This window comes from Uloborus diversus, chromosome 8, assembly GCF_026930045.1.
Source record: "Uloborus diversus isolate 005 chromosome 8, Udiv.v.3.1, whole genome shotgun sequence".
Classification (NCBI taxonomy): Eukaryota; Metazoa; Arthropoda; class Arachnida; order Araneae; family Uloboridae; genus Uloborus; species Uloborus diversus.
Genome location: NC_072738.1, coordinates 17,309,102 through 17,330,258, shown reverse-complemented (window position 1 = coordinate 17,330,258; position 21,157 = coordinate 17,309,102). Strand labels below are relative to the sequence as shown.

At 31.4% G+C, this 21,157-nt stretch overlaps 1 protein-coding gene across 1 annotated transcript in view; it reads right to left on the bottom strand.

Moving 5' to 3' along the window:
- LOC129227829 (glutathione S-transferase kappa 1-like) overlaps positions 1 to 18,066 on the bottom strand; it is a gene marked incomplete at its 5' end in the record, with an annotated part of 22,347 nt that extends 4,281 nt beyond the window's left edge. The window contains 4 exon segments of the mRNA XM_054862443.1: positions 4,118 to 4,211; positions 12,488 to 12,604; positions 16,060 to 16,095; positions 17,938 to 18,066. Of these exon segments, the coding sequence (XP_054718418.1) occupies positions 4,118 to 4,211; positions 12,488 to 12,604; positions 16,060 to 16,095; positions 17,938 to 18,066 (376 nt within the window).
- Between the last annotated feature and the right edge of the window lie 3,091 nt (positions 18,067 to 21,157).

Sequence of the window (21,157 nt, the reverse complement as noted above, 5' to 3'; positions counted from 1 at the left end):
TGTGTAAACAGGGTTCATACCCTTTAGGCAGAAAAAAATTCAAGCACTTTTCAAGTACTTTTCAAGGTAAAAAATTTTGTTTTCAAGGCAATGTCATAAATTTGTACTAAAAATATTGTATGCAGATTTCATTTACTACAAACACATAGAAATAAGGCAATAATACAAAAAAGTATAGGAAAACAAAATTGCTTTTTCTACAACGAGAGACACTTTGATGAAAGATCTACTGCGTTGAAAGTTTTTCTGAAAATGTTTGAAAAGTTTGGTCATAAAGAGAAACAGATACCAAGAGGTTTGATTTTGAGGTTTTTCAAAGGTTGCAGCAGTCAGAGGTTTGTATATTTTCTAGAATCAGCAAATTAATACTTTAAAAAAAACCTTTCATAAGTGCTTTTAACTTTTATGGGAAGAAACTAAAATACCCAAGTTCAATGGCATTGCCAGAGAATAGTTTTTGAAGTCACTCCCCCCCCCCCCCCCCCCCCCCCCCCCCCCCCGGTTTCAACATTTATTTCCAATATCTATACAGTGGTTTATTACAATATAAGGGCGGTTAGGACAAAAACACTACCCAGAAAGTTATTTTAGTTTGCACTATTAAGTTCTAAAAATATTAGGTTTGCAAATCATTTATAAGTATGCAAATCAATTATTCGTATGTATTTATTAGCTGTTCAGCCAATAAGGCATTTCAACTGTCCTCGAGTAAATTTAAAAATTAGGGAAGTAAGAAAAGTTTATGAAAGTCCACAGTCCAGTCTCTACACCCTCAAAATATACAAAAGCAGCTTAAGCAGTGATAAATACTCTGAATGCAAACTTGAGCCTATTCAGCTTTCATTGATTAACTTGCAATATACAATAAATGTGCAAGTTTAGATTTATAGAGCCATATTTCGAAATTGAAAAGGTTCACAAGAAGTTGACATATATTATGACAAAAGTAGTTTTATTTTGGGAAAAAATGGGTTATTTTTGAAATTAGAATTTAAATTTAGAAAGGCAATAATATTCAGGTGTAATTGTGATTTGTGAGTTCATAAAATATTACCTGAAAGTTTCAAAGAGCAAAATGGGGCAAGGGGGGGGGGGAATAATTTTTAAAACTTAGACCCCTATTACTTGAATATACATATGTACAAGAATAACTTTTGCTATGCATACAATTCATAAAATAGTTTATTAAGTCAAAATATTCTGCATAGAAATACAATGTCCAGTGCCTGTTGATAACCAGCAACAGGTACTGGGCCTAGCTAGGCTGGTACTGGTCAATTTATTAGATCCAAATGAAGATGAATGACCCTCCTTAAGCTATCTACCCCTTTGCTGATTAAAGCCTCTTTCAGTAAGCTCCAAGTACCCACAACCTTAATAAAGTAGTAATTTTGAACATTTGAGGAAAAGGGGAAAATTGGAGATATAGGGAGGTAAAAGCATAAAAACGAACACTACTGGATTTCAAGTGAATAATCATAACACAACCACCCCTGTTATACACCTTATTTATTTTAGCAGACATAAAAAAATGATGTACTTATAAATAAAATTGTTTAAATCAACTTTACATTTAAAATACAAACTTTAAGTTAATTTGTTAAGTGCTCAACTGCTGAAATTTAAATTTTTTTTAAAGAAAATCTGTTATGACCAAAAATTAGGTAAAGATAATCATTCAAAATTGCAAAAATAAATAAGCAAATAATTAAACAAGGCCAAGGTAATAAATTCTTTAACTCTTTAGTTATTAAAATAAAATAAGCTAATCTGATGTAGCAGTTTTAAAATAACTACTAATTGCCAAAAATATAAAATATTTACAAAATGCAAAAGGATTGAAATCTCAAACAAGGGAAGCAAATTTTCGTGAATTAAGTTTAATGTTGTCATGTTTCCCATAAAATAAACTTATATTTTACTGAAATTAAACATAAAATATGCTAATCTACGGTAGCAAATATGAAAATAACATCCGATTAGTGAATATATTTAAATATTTGCAAGATGCAAAAAGATTGAAATTTCAAACACGAGAAGCAATTTTTCGCAAAGTCTGAGTTTGTTCGACGTGGCATGTTTCCCATGAAATAAATTTATTTGTTTTTTATTAAAATTAAACAAAAAATATACTAATCTAAGGTAGCATATGCGAAACTAACATTTGATTAGCCAAAATATTTAAATATTTGCAGGATGCAAAAAGATTGAAATTTCAAACACAAGAGCAATTTTCCGCGAAACCCGAGTAAGTTGAATGTTGTCATGGTTTCCAAATTAATTTCTTTGTTAATTAATGAAATTAAACAAAAAATAAACTAATCTAAGGTACCATATGTCAAAATATCTTTCGGTTGTAAAAAACATCAAAATATTTACAAGATGCAAAAGGATTGAAATACCAAACACGGAAGCAATTTTTCGCGATGTTGCATACTGAACACATGTTCAGAAAATTGCAGTGGTGAAATACTTTTTTAAAACTTCTAAGCACAATTCGTTAATTTTTGAGAGAATTTAAGCACTAAGAAACTTTTTCAAGGTTTTAAAACTTTTTCAAGGTTTTCAAGCACTTGAAAATGAACTTTTTTTTTCAAGCACTTTTCAAGGTTTTTCAAGGGCGTACGAACCCTGAATATTGGCTTTGTTAGATTTGCATTAACTACCACTCATCTGCTTTCAAAACCAGCCCTAGCTTTTGTACTTTTCTCTCTCTCTTTTTTTTTGCTGACGCTAAAAGTCTAATGGGTTTTAGTTGTCTTTTTTTTTAAATTATTGCCCCCCCCCCCCCTTTTCATCCCAATCTCCGCCTCTGCTCTTTCCAAAAAAAAAGTTTCGTGAATGGACCTTCATACCTTTAGTATCACTAAGAGCGGAAGTTCTTACCGTACTGCTCTGATACATCACTTATATAAATAACTTACTCCTCATTTTCTATTATTTTTTAAATTCTAAATATGGAAGTTGTTGAAATATAATGACACCTAAGAGTGATGTTTTATGTTGCGAAGATCGAAAGAAAAAGTTTCTGACAGTTAAAGAAAAGCTAAAGATTATGTGATTAAAAAACTATAAACTGAGTCAAAGGTAGCACGACAATTAGGTACGAGTGAATTGTCCATTTGTAAAATTAGAAGTCAAGAAAAGGAAATCTGTAAAAGTTCACCAAGTAGTATCTAAGAAAAACGCAAAAAATATGAAAATGGAAGCTGTTCTCGTATTGTGAATTTAAGAAAGCAGGGATAGGAGTGCTGCCATAGATGAAAACGTTATAAAAGAACCAGCGAAGCAGTTACGTTTAAAAATATATTAGAATTAACAGTTGGATTATGCAACGTAAATCATCAACATCTTCATTTTCTAAAGTTACAAATATAAAACTAGTGTGCATTTGTTTTTCTTACTTCATGCTGTACATACCGTACTGGTTTATTTTATGTCTTTCTTTCCAATTGATCATTGATTTTTTGCATTGTAGCAGTATTTTATGTTGAAAAAAAACGTTTTTTTATTTAAAACATATATAAAATTCAGTTTTTTTATGTATGAAACAGTAATGTATGGTTAAGAAATGGTTTTAAACAGTTTGAGGTGGTGTTTACAAGTGCATAAAACAATTGGGTATGTTTATAAAAGTTTTTTACACATACTCTGTTCCTCAACGCCAAATTTCGACATACGCAAAGGGGTCTTGGAAGGCATCCCTTGAGTAAGTCGGGACTCGACTGTAAGTCTAATTCATGTCTAAGGGGTTTTTTTTGGGGGGGGGGAGTCAGTGTGTACAGAATTCATCAGAATCTCTAATAAAAAAGTGTGTTAAGTTGTTAGATTTACATTAATTACCACTCATTTGCTCTCAAAACCAGCCCTAGCAAAATTTTGTACATTTCTCTCTCTTTCTCCCTTTTTTTTTTGCTGACGCTAAAAGTCTAATGGGTTTTAGTTGTCTTTTTTTTAAATTATTGCCCCTCCCCCCCCCCCACTTTTCATCCCAATCTCCGTCTCTGCTCTTTTGAATTAATGGCTAAGGAGGATGTCAGTTCAAGATGTTTATAATTCACAACACTCATTTAAACCATCAATTAAACCAAATCCATTCAGTTAAACTTTTTCTCACCTATGACATGTGCTAAAAGCTCAAATCTATCTGAGCCAAAAAACACTTCCGGGCCTTCTCTTGAATGAGCTACAATAATGGGTGCACCAAATGCCTAAAAGAAGAAAAAGCTAACTTAAGGAATATATAAAAACTTCTAATGAAAACATGCCAGTACATACACAAGGAGAATAGATATACTAAAGTTACTTTCAGGGTTCGTACTCAATTTCAGAAATTAAATGAAGGAGTTTTGGAGGAGTTTTGAAGGAGTAAAATGAGGATTTAAAGGAGTATACTAATAGGCTGTCCTTAAATGTCGCATTTTTTTTCAACATCTTTGACCCCTACCCCCTTTGTCACAAACTTCATCTTACTCCTCCTCTTGTCACCTGTCATTTTTATAAACATATTGTTACAATAACTGAGTGATATTTTTTTCACACAGTTATTGTAACAATATGTTTATAAAAATGACAGTAAATTTCAGTCACTTCTCGTCACTCTCTCTCTTCCTCTTGTCACAATTTCGTGAACCAGTCTCCCCCTCAAGGCATGATATCACTTCTGGATGACCCATTTTACAATACTATAACTGCTATTTGCTAAACAATTATGTTTTTTAACACAATCACTTAATATTAGTACATCTATTTATGTATCTTTAAGTAATGATTAGAGAAACCGACTTTTACAGCTGAGAGTGTGGGGGAAGGAAATGCAATAATCATAAAACTTGAAAATAGGTCAAACCCCCATTTAAGCATGGTTTACTTCAATTTTGAAATGTCTTAGTCATCTAATAATATTTTCACCCCTTCATCCCCTTTATACCTTTGCCCTTGTGACAAAGTTAAGTTGTCGATCAAAGTTATTTTAAGTTACTGTCATAGAGGAATACTATGTAGTCTTGAACTAAAAAAGAAGGAGTTTTGAAGGAGTTCAAACCAAAATGAAGGAGTTTGAAGGGCCCTTCAAAAAAAATTTCCCAAATGAAGGAGTTTTGGAGGAGTTTTGAAGGAGCGTACGAACCCTGTACTTTTCTTCACCAGTTTTTCAGCTATCATTGAAAACTACCAGAATTGCACAAGAATAGCTCAATTCTCACTCAAAAATGTATGAAACCATTTCAGTGTTCCTAATGTTGTGATTTCAAATCATATTCATGCATTGATAACTAACAAATTACAGATTGTTACACAATTGCAGCTTGTCTCATGGTAGTTTTGGTCTAAGCTATCAGTATCTATTTGGAATAGATTTGCATAAAGTAGCCTAGCCCGTTACGACATTGCCCTAGCAAAAGGAGACAATAAAAAAATGAAACAATTCACCCAATGCAAAAGCAATTGTGAGCATTTCATACTTGCCAACTTTTTCAGATCAACCTTAAAACTCATGTAGTTCAGCTACTTTTTACTCTTAAGCATCAGTCCCATTTTTTTACGCATTTGAAAATCCAATTGCATTCACTTCCATAAAACTCACCAGTTTTCACTTACTATTTGATTCCAGTTCTTGGACATCACTAGTTTCATATTTAATATCATTTTTAAACTTTCGCCTCAATTAACAACAAAAACGTTACAAAAGAATACTGCATGAAAAAATAACTATTTGGGGGGGGGGGGTATTAGATGCCACTTCTGAGAACACTTTCGTCCATTACAAACTATCCTTTATCAAATAATTTCGGGAACACGAAAACTTATTATTTTTTTTAATGCAGCATTACTCCAATTTTAAAATGCTGGTCAAACAATTTTTAAACCGCTAATAATTTTTTAAACAAATTCTTCCCTGAATTATAGTCATATAACGTCATAACGGAGCTTTAATAATTGCTAAAGTTTTGTTTTAAATTTGTGAAAAAGTGACAAAATAGCACTTACCATTATTTTTATGAGTTTGGGGAAAATGAAAAAATGGTCTGAAGCAAAATAATGAAGAGTGCTCAACTCGGCTGGGGGAGGAGGGGGGGGGGGGTCATGGCGCAGAATATGCCTTGAAATTTTTCGGGGGGGGGGGGGGTGATTAAGGAATAATTTCTTTTTTTAGAGAGGTCATCCAATTTGGGGGGTCTTTGTAGTGTTCGAGAGGGAGGGGTGTACCCTTGCTCTTAGGGAGGGGGGGGGGCACCCTTGGAAAAATCAATTACTTTTCTTAAACAGTAGTACCTGTTGCAACTTTTTTACTCAGATCAATTATTGAAATAGCAAGGTATCTTGTCCAATTGAGAGACCCCGAATTACATAAATCATTCCAAGACAGAAAATGATAGAATGAAGCTGAATGTTCCACAAAATTTCAATGCGCAACACAATAATATCTAAAAGAATTTAAAATTTTCTTTGTTTCAAATAATTATAAATAAAACGGTTCAGGAGATTTTTAATTGCAGAAGAAATTACTATTACTAGCTTCATGAACACATTAATGTAGAAAAATATTCTCAATGGATGAAATAACATTTGATTTTATGCTAGGGAATGTAAATATAGAAGCAATTAGAATGTGACTTTATTTTTGCGTACAAACACGCATATAATTACAAGATAGGTGAAGAGAAAGAGCTTTGAAAAACAAGTGATTATAAAAATTAAGGTGTGAATGATAAACAAGGAATTTTTACATGGGCGTCCATATGCAAAATTTTAAGGGGAGGGGGAGGGAGCTCAGATATTTTCCACATGTTTTAGAAGGATATTTTCCCGTGGAAACCGATTTCAGTACAGATTAGAGTGAATAAAATTTGACATCTTTTACCTATTCAATAATGGCTGGAAAAGAAATGTTTTTACATTTTAGCAAGGAAAAAAAATACTAAAGCAAGGAAGTTCTAATTTCTAAGGGGGGGGGGGCCTTGAGTTCCCACTTGCTCCCCTCCCCATATGGGTGTCCTTGAATTTTTGGATGATAAAAATATAAAATTATTTTTTCAACTTTTAAAAAGGACTGTATTGCTGAAAAAATAAGTTCTTCACATGGAAAACTAATGCAGGGCAAAATGCAGTTTATGAATTTGTCCTGTGTCGTTTATATTAATAAGTTTATGGATTTTAAAGACAATAAATGTTAACAAATGTTTCACGAAATGAAACAGATGGAGGGGGGAGGGGATCGGGTTCTAAAGCCAATACATTGTAAAAAGTTTTTAATATTATTGTAAATTATTTTTCTTTTCTATGTTTTAAATTCTTTCTTTCAAATGCATACACAATATAGTAGAAAATATTAAGCTTCTATCTATATTATTCAAAAATGTTTACCTCACACACAAGAAAAAAAAAAACATTTATGACTGACAGATTTTCAATATTAGAAAGAGACTAATATATTAATCAGTAGCGTGTCTAGAGGGGGGGGGGGGACAACGGTCTGCCCCGGAATCCGCACCCAAAGTGGATTTTAAAGTTAATAAAATAAAAAAATCTTAATTAATTCTCTGAAGTTTTTCCCGATTTTTTCTTAAATCATATTTAATCCATTAAATGCCAACGAAAACAAAGCACAATATTGCGCTTGGACGGGGCACGTTACATATGCGTCTAGGGAAAATTTTACATAGAATTTATTCGTAATTAAACTCGTTTTTAAATATTCGTAATTAAACTCGTTTTTTAATTGCAACTATAGTTATAACGCCAAAATAAAAATAAGTTGCTGTTTCTAAAAAATAGCACGAACTTAATATTTACATAAAACATCTTTTTGAAAGAGGGGGGAGGGGGCGGATTTCGAAAATTACAGCCCGGCCCAGATGAAACCCTTGCCAAGAACGTGACTATATTATTGAATTAGTTTTTATTTCATCTTGATTAATAACAATATGAACAAAAAAACATTTAGTTAATAACAAGATGAAAAAACTTTCCAGAAACATTAAAAAAATGCATTTATGTCTTTAAATTTCAAATTGAGTCTAATAAAAAAAAAATGCATGAACTATAGATCCATTTTGCCACTCCCAATTCTTATTATATGTCAATCATTCTTCAGCGCGCGAATTTACTACCACGTGGAATGCAGTCATGTAGAAGATGTCACGTGAGTCACTCTACCCAATCGTAACAGTCGTTTCATTTCTACTTCAGTTAAAACTCGGCTCCCCTAAATTGTGCTTGAAATGACTTGAAGAATACGCACCGCGTTCGAAACAAGTTTTCCCTTGCTTCTCGGTTTTGGGGAGCCGAGTTTCATCTCCGTGCTGTGACGGTATTGAGAATAGGGCCGTAAGATATTCTAAAGTTTTTAAACTAAAGATACCGGCCCATCATTTAAAAAAATTCCCGGGCTGGGGGCAAGCAATGCAAATTTTGTCAGAAAATAACAAAAACCATGAACACTTATGTGCAAAGACATTATATTTTTCAAAGTACGAGGTGGGGGTGGGGGGTGACCTCCTTAAATGACGGCTGAGCTAAGACCTTAGATTTTTGAAAATGAAATTGGTCGAAAGACTGACTCAAAATTCAGACTTTTTACTTCATTATTTAAAATTTTTCTTACATTTTGGGGGATTATATCAGTTTATTAAACAAGTAAACATTAAACATAACTAACCCTCTTCCATTTGTACTTATATATCATTCTTATTTCTGTGAACTTTATTCTAATAAGAATTAAATTCTTATCTATTCTAGTTAACTTCCAATCAGTTCATAGTGGTGTGCCCATAAAAGTTTCACTGCTGTCCATCTTCAAAAGTTGGCAAGTAGGGTACTTTATTCTTTTTGGCCATTATGAAAGTGAAAATTGCTTCAAGAAATAAATAAGTAAATTTTCACAATATTTTTGACTTCATTTGAGAAATACCCGAATATTCCCCTAATCTTGTGGATCATTTCATCCACAAAACCAACATTTCAAATACTGAATAATACAAAAAACACATGTTCAAATACTGTATACAATATTAATTACAACTTTTAACGTAATAATAAAGTGTAATAAGAACAATTCAGCAATAAAACTGTTACTTTTTAAATTGTTTAATTTAAATGAATCATTAGAATATTTAAAACTTAAAATCATCATAAGTACAATTAGTTAAAAAACTCACTTGTTTACAAACTGAAAACTAATTATAGGAAAGTGACTTAAAATTCTAGTTAAGAACAGTTTTGTAATTTATCTTTGACTTTCTAACTGTATTGTAGTATACGATCTTCGAGGGAAACTGCACCCTATATATGATTACATTATTCCTTAAACCACCATATTGAAGGATTATGTCAAACAACAGTTCGTGGTGATAGATAAACAAGTTACCTCAGGGAATGACCATGTGACACAGAGGGAAATCAGGAAGATATATGCACCCATAGAGAAGGAATTACAAATGGAGGGAGCAAGTCCAGTCATTAACTTGGCAAAAGCTGACCCAAAAATCTCAAGTCACGTGACTCAACATCGATGAATGGTTCGCACGTTTTGCATGAAACTAGCGAAATTATTCCGATTTCTTCCAATGCTTTGCTTTAAAATCTGTCACGTGACTTGGGGTTTCAGGTTTCTGAATGAAATTTTTCACTCCCTCCATTTTATCTCTTCTCAATGCATGCACCAGTCAGGGCCTGATTACTGAATAGGCCAACTAGGCCATGGCCTAGGGCCTCCGATTTTTAGGGGTCCCCAAATGACCTAAACTGTTTTAGCCAAAGGTTAAAATTGTAAGGTTTAACTGCATAACATAACCCCTCAGGGCCCACTGTTCCTATCACTTGGTGAGGATTGACTACAGAAAGGTCCTGAAAAACCATTTGCCTTAGGGTCCCCTGCTATATTAATCAGGCCCTGGCACCAGTCACTTATTCCCATTACAAATGCACTTTGAATTTGTCACCAGGTAAGTGTCCAGATTTCTTTTCTCCTTCAGCAACACCTCTACTTGTTGACCATTCCCCGGCTAATCTGCCTTCCACCGACAAGGAGCATTGCTTCCAAAATGTCTCCATGAAATCCTACAGAGTTAATTGGTTCTCCCATCTATCTCTTCTTTTTAACATTATTACGAAAAGCATTTATTCTTGACCCACTTCTCCGTTTCTGTCGGGGATATTCAAGGATTTACCAGTGATTGACATTCTGCACAAGTACGCAGGCTTTATTCAACACTTTTTATATCAGAATGGTATAAGAATTGTGTGTTCTAGAATAAAAACCAAGCTGCAACCTGTAATTGAATATAAATATAATCGTTTTTTTTTTTTATATAAGATCTGTGGGGAAAAAAAAGTTAACCACAAAAGAACCAAAAATGGTGCTGAAATTACTGAAGGAGAAACAAAAATTACATATTTTGTTTGCTATTATTATTTCAAGTTCATTTGAAAATTGAAACACATGCTGTCAAATATATTTTTAAAAAAACATGCATTTAAGAAGGATTGGTGAAACTTGGTTAAATTGCCTCCCTCAACTTTTGATCTGTCACTAAGGTTGGCGGTTTAACAAGGTTTGACAATAAGCTATTTTTATTTTTAAAGATTATCCACTGCATTATTTCAAACATCTTTCTTCAGTATGGCAACTGATTGAAGAGGAAAACTTAAAATTTAACAAAATTAAATGAATGTCTACTAATACAATTATTACTAGTATTCATGCATGGGACATCATGAGAAACACACATAAATAAAAATGAAAAATTTGTTATAAAATAGCATCTAGTTAAAACCTATTGTAAACAAAAATGGACAAACGTGATAACATTTGTTTAAAGTTGCTAGAGCAGCCGCATTAGCATTTTTACCCAAATCTTTAGTGTAACAAATACCCGATTTCTTCTCTTTAAAAGTTCATTGGTTTTCTAAGTTTTCACCTCTAAGATGAAAGTAAAATTAAAATGACTGAACAATCTCAAAATTCAGCAACTTTTTTTATTTTTTTTTTTTAGAAGAAGAAATTTCTCTGGTGGTAGGAGATTGAACACTAAAGTAGGAGAGTTACATATTTGCATGAGTAAAAGGCAAGGGTCTTATCAGTTGAAACCAGGGTTCGCCGACATATATCAGTCGATATATCGTCACCTCAGAGCAACAGTTAGACATCTAATCCCAGGAACAACAGTAAGAGGGGCCTTGGTGGTTGAGTGGTATTGCTCAGCAACTGCTTACAAGCAATAGTTGATTCCCGCCCATTGCCCTGGGTGTTCTTCAGATTTCCTTGTATTGTAATAAATCTGAATTGTGCTATCTGTCTTATGTGTCTGAACAAAAGTCGGACTTCCACCTAAATGGGGCTCAGTCAAATGGAAGTCGCTTATATTAGCCTCAAAAAATGGATAACGCATTAGTTATCCATCACCTTGGGTACTCCAAGGGGCGTTAGAAACAACAACATAACACTAAGATATCCTACTGTTGCTCTGAAGCAACGATATATTATGATATATATCACTATATATATCCGATATTTATTTTGAAAACACATTATGATATTTTGATATTTTCAATATTTATTTTTCAACATTTTAATTAAAAAATTTATATATTTTTAATAAAAAAATTATATTAATAATAGTAATATTGTTCATTGATCATTAAATATAACCAAAAAGTTATGTACTATATTTTTATAACGTATTAATACAGCAAAGTAACATTATACTCCTTTTTTATATTATATTCATTTGTATTATTAGTAATTTAACAATTTTGATTCATATTTAAAGTATCTAGTTAAATATTAAGCGTTGGTCAGCAAAAAAGAAAATGTCTTATGACTGTGCATTGACTAATGCATATATTTTATTTCTGAATCATATAATTGTGTAAAAGTAACTAACAAGAAAAATGAGTAAAACAGCTAATGCTAAATTAACTCCATTAAAATTGATAAAAATGTAAAATGAATTATTAGATATAAATAATGAAAGAAGCCTTAATTTTAAGTCAATATTATGCTATAATAATCTAAGAAAATAAAGAGTGATTTGAGGATGCATTTACTATTTTGAAGACTTGAGTTTGTGCTGGTTTAAAAAATCGGATATTAAAATCAAAATATCTGATATATATCAAAATATCCAATATTTTTGATATTTTCCAAAATATCATAATATTTTCTGGTTGAAACACATCAAAATACTTCAAAAACATGCCTGTTTCCAACTATTTGCCTTTACCTGAGATGGTAACCCAAGGTACCGAAAAAATAGTAAAATTACTTTCCATGGCAAGGATCAAGCCTGGGGCACTGGGAGACACAGAAATCAGGGGCTTTAATCTCATTCACGTCACTTAGCATGAATTGGCACCTTAACTTGGGTAACAGAAACAATAGTCTCCAATAACGCGAAAGGTCTCTGAAGAGATTTCAGCCACGGTTGGCTGAAATCTGTAACCCTCTGTAAGAGCTAAATAAAAATCTATCGAAATATTAACTTACACCATACTCTAAGGCTTCTTCTGTGTATTTTCGAAGTCTCTGTTTGGTGGAGACATCATTAATACTTTTTAATGCATTTTGAAGAGTATTTTCATCCATTCCAATTGCTTTACCGGCCTACAAAAAAATTAAAAATAACATGATTAAAAAAACTCACTACAGCAAGCAATGTGTTATAATGATTAATATTCAAGCTGAAAAATATGATTCTTTTCCAACAAATATTAACTTATTGTTTTCACTTATGCATTGATTGGATGCATGTTACTGTTTGCGATGTATATGTACACTAGTGCTGTGAGATTGATGAAAAAACATACATGTTTCAAACAGGATTTGTAAAAATCACAATATTTTTTTTAAACAAAAAAAATTGGATTTTTAAAATTTAAATCAGATTTTTTTGCTTTATATAGATTTAATTAAATTTAAATATGTTTAAGCAATATTTGATACTAACGAATTAAACTGTTCAAGTTAAATGTCTAAATCAGATAATTCTTTTGTGTGTGTGTATATATATATATAATTATATAAAATGAAAAAGACACAACTAAAGTTGCGAGATTGGATAATTTTATAATTTTAGCCACATCTGTAAATCATGAACGACAGGAGCATATCCGAGTTTGACAAAAACTTGCTACAGTATAAAGTCAAAGACAGGTCTATTTTACAGACCTCTTTAAGAACCAAAATTAACATCTTCCCCTTTTCTTTTAAAAAAAAATGTAGAACTACATTAATTGAGGAGATAAAGAAATAAAAAACACAGATCATGGAAGTATTTTCCTCAAATAACAAATATTTGTTATTTATTTATTTATTTATTTGAAAAAAAGAACCCTAAAATAAAATGCATGATCGAAAACAAAAAACACTTCTTTACTTTTAAATCTTAAATAAAATTCATCAAAGACTGAAAAGCAGACATTTTTCTAAAAATGGAATTCTTGTCTTATTGATATACACATTTTGTTTCACTGTTTGAATTCAATGGAAGTTGAAAATGATTGTATATAAAGTTTATTTTAAAATTAATAATGAAATAGCATCTCTAAACAGTATGATTTTTTTTTCTTTTGGTAAGACTGTTTATAATTAATGTTTGTTTGTTTATGTTTTTTTTTCTAATAAAAATACTCTACACTTCATGCCTTTTAAATTCATTCCTTTTGAACTTAAAATTAAATCTTTAAATATCATGATTTAAATTAATGATATTTTTTAAATCAACAGGTTAAAATCATGATTCAAATCAGGTTGATTTAAATCCCTCAACATTGTTTTTGAAAAAATATGGATGTATGTTAAAACATCGATGGTATAATTACATTGAGCCCAGAACATTGAACATTTTAATGTATATTCCTGCGTAGAAAACTCGAAAAAAATATCTTAATGCTAGAACTAAATTTGCAGCAATAATTTTATCAAAAACATTTTTGAACTGTCAAAGAAAAGCTAATACAGTATAACTTTGATTTAACGTTTGTCAAGGGACAGGAAAAAATTAACATTAAATCAAGGATATTATTAAATTGAGGAGAATAGACAATCAATGCAATCATATATGGACTTGTGAAATGCACCGTTAAATTGAGGAAATTGTTAAATCGGGTACCGTAATAGTGAAGTTATACTGCAATAATCATAATAATTAATTATTAATGTTCTATTTAAATAATGCAAAGGGATAAGGAACATACATTTAAGATAAAAAAATTAAAACATCAATATAAATTACTTTTTAAAAAAATGCATCTATTACAAGAGTTTAAAAATTTTTAAATGTAACACGCACACACAAAAAAGGAAGAAAATGAAGAAGAATAACTGTAGCGTTTTGAAATGCCTTCTTTTTCAAGAAAAACTAGTTTTTTTAAATGAACGACTAATTAAGAGCCGGAGACAATAATATAGGTTTATATCTTAGAGGAAAACTAAAATGAAAAAACTTATGCTTGGGAACAACTTTAGAAACACTCTAAACTTTAGAAACAACTTGAGAAACATTTTTAACAGCCCATTGGAAAAACGTAAGGGGTCTAAGGACCTTTAACCTTCAAAATTTTTGACTTTCCGGAAAAAATATATCTTATGCATATTTTAATTCTGAACAATTTGATACCTTATTTATTACCATACACAAAAAACTTTTGAAGTTATTGTAAAAATGCGTATCCTCTTCCCATAGAGATTTATGTTAACAGCAGCTGTTTAAGCGTCTTTTTCTCAGGTGCCGGTTTCTTCGTTTTTCTAGTTTTGCACGCATATCTCAGAAATTTTCTTACATATTTCCGTAAAACTTTTAACGTATGTTTATCTAGTTTATATTTATGACCTGAACCTAAATTTTATTTTTTTAAATGAATTATTTATTTTTTTGAAATTTTTATAGGTAAATATAAAAAATTTCCAAAATTTTTGGCAAAAATTTTTTTTTTTTAAATATTAACTTTCATTTATAGTTAAAATTTAGGTTCAGATCTTAAAAATATACCAGACAAACATGCATGAAAAGTTTTAAGGAAATATATAAGAAACTTTCTGAAATATCATGTATGCAAAACGAGAAAACCGAAGAAACTGACACCTGAGAAAAAGTCTTAAACAGCTGATGTTAACATAAATCTGTACGGGGAAAATTTACGCATTTTTGCGATAACTTTAAGAGTTTTTGGCTTATGGTAATAAATAAAGTATCAAATTGTTCAGAATTAAATTATGCATAACCTTCAAATTATCAATTTTCCCCGAAAATTGATAATTTTGAAGGTTAAAGGTCCTTAGACCCCTTATGTTTCTGCAATAAAACAATAGAAAACTCTTTCTGATTGTGATAGAGATTACAATAACTTATTAATAATAAAGCTTTCATTATAACTGTAAACATATTTACATTTTTTAAGGATATTTTTTGTTCAAACATAAAAAACCCACATTGAAAAAACATCAGTTGTTAAAAGGATAACAAAGATATTTTAACAAAAACATAGATGTTTTGAAAACATAGATGTTCTGAAAACATAGATGTTCTGAAAACATAGGTGTTTCGAAAATATAGACGTTGTGCTACAAATGTATACCATATTTATAACTAATATTACTGCATAGTTTTGAGTACAATTTTAAGCAAAGGAAAGTCAAGGGAGACTTATTAAGAGTTTTCAGGGCATTGAAGGGGTAAATTTTTTCAGGTGTTTGAACGAGAGGACACTATTTTAAATTAATCAAATCCTAGGTTGAAATAGGATTGCATAAAAATACCAATGTAATAGTATTATAGACATTTAAACTAGCTTACAAGAAGTCAGAAGTATACAAAATTCAATTTATCCAACTAGTTAGCAAATATAGATTCAATATGCAGCTTTTTAAGCTTTGTTTTAATTTCTTTACTTTTAAAACAAGGAATTTTAATTTCTTTCACTTCATCCATTTACAATTTCAGATTAAGATTTTAAGAATAACAAGTTTTAACTGAAATTAAAAACATATAGATAAATAACATCTTTAGCCATTTATAAATTTAGCCAAGTGAAAACATTTATTTTAGAAAAGCTACTCACTTCCTGAAAACTTTCAATTTCTGTAATGTCTTTGTGCTAAAAAGAAAAAGAACGTGAGAAAGACTACTATTGTACACAATTTTACTGTGAAAAGAATGCATTACTTGAGTTCATTAATAAAAACAATTGTTACTCTTATTGCTGGTAATTTGGCTGGCACTAAGAAGTCTATATTACCGCTTCTTATGAATACCATTATATACATGCAGTAATGCATGTATTTGTAGAGGTTATATTATGTAATGCAAGGGCAAAGAATAACCCTGAATGAATGCAATGGAATTAATTGAATTAAGGAAAGTTCTGTTTGATATTTTAAACCGCGACCTTCCTCGAATTAGCGCATGCCTCAGGTCGCTTCTGATTTTATCAAAAGAGGGGAGTATTGATAAAAAAGATAACGAACGTGAGGGGATTTTTTTTTTGTTTTCCGTTGGATTTGTTTATTAGAGGTGTTGGTTTGAGTTGTGACTTTTTTTAAAAAATTTATTCCCCTTCCTTATCAGTAAAGCAGAAATGCTGCCATGGTGCATTTTCTTAATCAAGCTCTCACCCCTTTTTAAAATAGAACCGTTCAACGGTGCTAGTCGCGGCTTTCGAGGTCGGACAGTAAAAAGAAACATTTACGACTAATAACAAATCACCAGAAGCAAAACTAGAAATTTTAAGCAACTATCTTGAAATTTTTACACATTTTTTTTACAAAACTTAGGAAACGTTTTTATTTTAAAATATCTTTCATCAAGCTTGGTTAATCAAATTAATTGAATTAATAAGAAAATGACAATATCTTAGATTCAATAGAAAAAAATATGACAAATGCCAGAAAAAAGCATTAATTATTTAATGACAGTTTTAAGTTTGCTTTAAATTTATTCAAAAAAATATGCAAAATCTCCATTGAAAATTTGAGCGTTTACTGCGGTAAATTCTTGATTATCCACAGAATAGGGTGGCCTGGGTACTGCAACTTAGCAAATTTGCAGATTACACGCCAAGTAGGTAAAAATAATACTAGTACTTAGCTTAGTGTATAGCTTGAAACAAATTAATAACACTCATTCAGGCTCCAATTTTTAAATTTTCGGGCCTCTGCAACAAAATCTGTAGAGCCTCAGAGGCCAGCAGTGTATATTTGCAGCATTAATAACTGGTAGTGCTAGATTTTTTAATTTTTTTTTTTTTTTTTCAATTTCTTGGGCTGTTGGGCCCCTTAAGGATGTGTGCCCCACCGCAATGAGGTGTCTACGGGTAATCTGAGCCTGCACTCATTTCAACTATAGCTAAAATGATATCAGTGAATGTTAAAAATGTATGTAAAATGTTACAAAAAGGATCTCTTATTATTGCAAATGGATTACACCCATACACAAGCAAATGGCGTAAATAGAATAAGTGAAACAGACCAAGCTAGGTTACATCAAAACCGCACAGAGAAGGGTAATGTTTTGAAACACGATTGGTCCAGTATATCATTTACGCACGTAAGTAGTGCAGATCTAAAGCAGTAAGTAGCATAGACCTAAAAATAAGGTGTCAGTTACCAAGAAAGGTTTGATGCGATTGAAAGGGGGAGAAAAGAAAGAAATAGAAAGGTATAAAATTAGATTTTGACTGTAGATCACTAGTGCACAAGTTAAAATGTGCGCATTTATCTAGCTTCAGTTAATCATCATCATTGAAAAAAAATCTTTTGAAAGTGTAAAAGGCCGCGGATAACCCTCCACTCGGGTAAGCTGCCCGTGGATAATCGTGAGTTTACTGCATTTAGCTTTTTTTTACACACAATTCCAAACTTTGAGCAAGAAAATAATCTTAACAAACCTGCACTTAAATGTACTGCACACAACTTTTTAAAATGAGGAAAACGAAAATTACCGTCTTATACAATCTTAACCACATTTCTCGTGATATAGGTTCAAGGTATTCATGTTTTTGCAGGTCAACCGCTGTGATGAATCTTTGGGCATTTAGAGAGCCACCTTTCATTATTAAATCCATTAAATTCTAGGAAACAGAACAAAAGCATACATTATATATATTTAAAAAAGTTAAACATATGCTAAATTAAGATAAAGATAAATAAATACCTTTGTGCTGAACAATAAAGTAAGACAAAACAACGTTAGAAGAAGCATAAATTTGTAAATTACAGCAAACATGTGTTTCGGCGTTACAGGGAACGCCTTTTTCAATGATGCAGTTTGATTTTGAGATCCAAAAGTCAATTTCTTTCTCAACCACACACACCCCAAAGCAGAATACTTGACGATATTCCGCAACGTAAAATTATTTGACCAAAATTGTTCGGCAAGTACTTCAAGCATTGTATACACAAGCAACCAACGTGACCTTTTCCACAAATCAGGAGCCCTAAACCAAAATCGTTTCATACAAAAGTTTTTCTTAAAATCTTTTTAAAACTTCACTGTTACTATCAGAGTTCGCTGATATATATGCAATATTTATTTTGAAAATATCATGATATTTTGATATTTTGGATATTTATTTTTTGAACTATGGTATTTTCAAGAAAAGGTATGTTAATCATAGTAAAAATGTTCACTTTTAAAAACCTGCAAAAAGTTATGTGCTATATTTTCATTACGTACAATATATCATAATATAATAAAGTAATATAATATTCCTTTTTTACTTGTATTTTATATTCATAATATTAGTAATGTAACAACTTTAACTCATATTAAAAGTGCCTAGTTAAATTTTAGACATTGCTCAGAAAAAAAGAAAATGTCTTATGAATGTGCACTGACTAATGCATATTATTTATTTCTGAATCATATGACTGTAAAAGTAGCTAACAGAAGAAAAATGAGTAAAACAGCTAATGCTAAACTAACTCCAAAAAAATTGATAGATATAAAATGAAATATTAGATATAAATAATGAAAGAAACATTCATTTTAAGTCTACATATTGCAATTATAATATAAGAAAATAAATAGTGATCTGAAGATGCATTTACTATTTTGAAGACTTTAATTAGTGCTGATTGAAAATATCGGATATATATCAAAATATTGGATATTTGCGATATTTTGGAAAATATCATGATACTTTTGAACCCTGGTAACTATGCATTTCTGTGAAACCTAAATTGGTTGAAATTCTCCAAAAAGGCGATTCTCGAATAAATGTGTCGTGTGTAACGCTAAGTTTTTAATTTTATTCAAGTAACTATTAATTAAATATGGGATTAACTGCTATGCTTTGATAGTATATTAAATTAAAGCATGTGTTACTCCCCAACAGCATTATTTTCTGAAGGCTTTGGTTAGCTGGAAAATCGCCCAAAAATATTTTATATGCTTTCTCAAATACATAGAAACAGCAAAGATACAAAATTTTTATAAAAATCCGAACCTAACTGTCAAACTGTTTTTTGGTTAATTTTGCATGACATGAAGGAGCAATTAAAATAATGTTAATAAATATACTAAAATAATAAATAAAATGAGTGGAGTTAGGGTACCATATAATAAAACACTCCAAAACTTTTAAAATCATTGAAATATTTTCAGGATGCAAAAAGATTAAAATCTCAAACGAGACACACAATTTTCCGCAATGGACGTGTTTCAACATTGGCATGTTTCCAAAACATATGTTTATGGAGGAGATTGCAAAGGTGAAGATCGGTTGGGAAAAATAAGGAAAAGGGGAACCAAAAACGCTAGAAAAATCAGAATCTTTTCAGATTCAGAATTGTTGGCATAAATTTAGGTTAAGGTTAAAATCCAAAAATTAAGATATTTAAACTAAGCCAACATTAACTGGCCGTGTAATGTCAAGTTGGAGACAAGCAAAAAACATGTTTCAGAAAAATACATTTATTAAATATGACTAGAATAACATCCCCATAAAATACACCCCCAAAATATCATAACAAAAGTGGTTCCAGAAAATAAAGAAAAATGTCACCAAAATGTCGATGCAATCGCTTGCCACTCCGAAGGATCAGCTTGAAGACTCACTAAAGGTCCGCCGAATCACACTTCAGGAATGTCCGTACGGAACAGGCAACATTACACAATTCGTAGATCGGTGAACATCACAGGTAGACACGTGGAACTCACTTCCCCGACATTTTAATTGGCCGGACACAACACAACTGTTTCTTCACCTGGACTCACTAATTCCAGGACTTAGAAGATTAAATATCACATACCACAAAAAAACCCCGCTAGCATCGCGGGGAAAAAACCCCCCCACACGTGAGCCGGACTAGGCTTCACGATCAAACACAACAACTGGGGATCGTTGAGAGAAGAGAAGACGAGAGCTGCCCCGAGTGCTGCCACTCGCCACAATATATATGTTTTATCAACCAATGAGATTCCATGCCTCGATGACGTCACCCCACTAACTTCTACTTCGACCATCACTCATTTGCATATTCCACTGCCGCGAATATTCGTACTCCTCTCCATAGCACGTGCGGTCAACGAGTGGAATTAATTCGAGTCGATCAGGAGACAACTCAACTTTTCTGAATCGACACATCGAGACACGCAATCTCCAATGGTTTCAGTAAACAGTCGCCATTAATTATGGCGTGGGGGAATCGTCGATTGAAGTGTTAGCACCAACTAGTTGACAAGGTCTTACTTTTACCAGACTGGGCTTAAAGTAGGTACACTTAACTTTAAATTATTTTCTTTAAATTATCGGCTGTGGACCGAGAATAAAAATAAAATAAAATAATATTTTATGCTAACAAATTCCCCCCTTCTCGGTTACACAGCACGATACACTTCAAAACGACATGAAAACTGACATATTTCAAACAACAATTAAAAAATTTTTTTAAACACTTTTGAGAAACATTGAAAAGTTTACACATTTGAATATTAAACTTTTACATTTTCATAATTACCAAAAATGAGTTTGCACATTTTTTTCAATGTACCCCGAGTCAGAGGCTTGGTAAACGTATCCGCAGGATTTTCTGCGCTTTTCACATATTTTAATTCAAATGTATTCTCCTCTACTAAGTTTCTCAAAAAATGATATCTGACATCAATATGCTTTGTTCTGGAATTTTCTATAGGGGAATTTGAAAATTCTATTGCAGCTA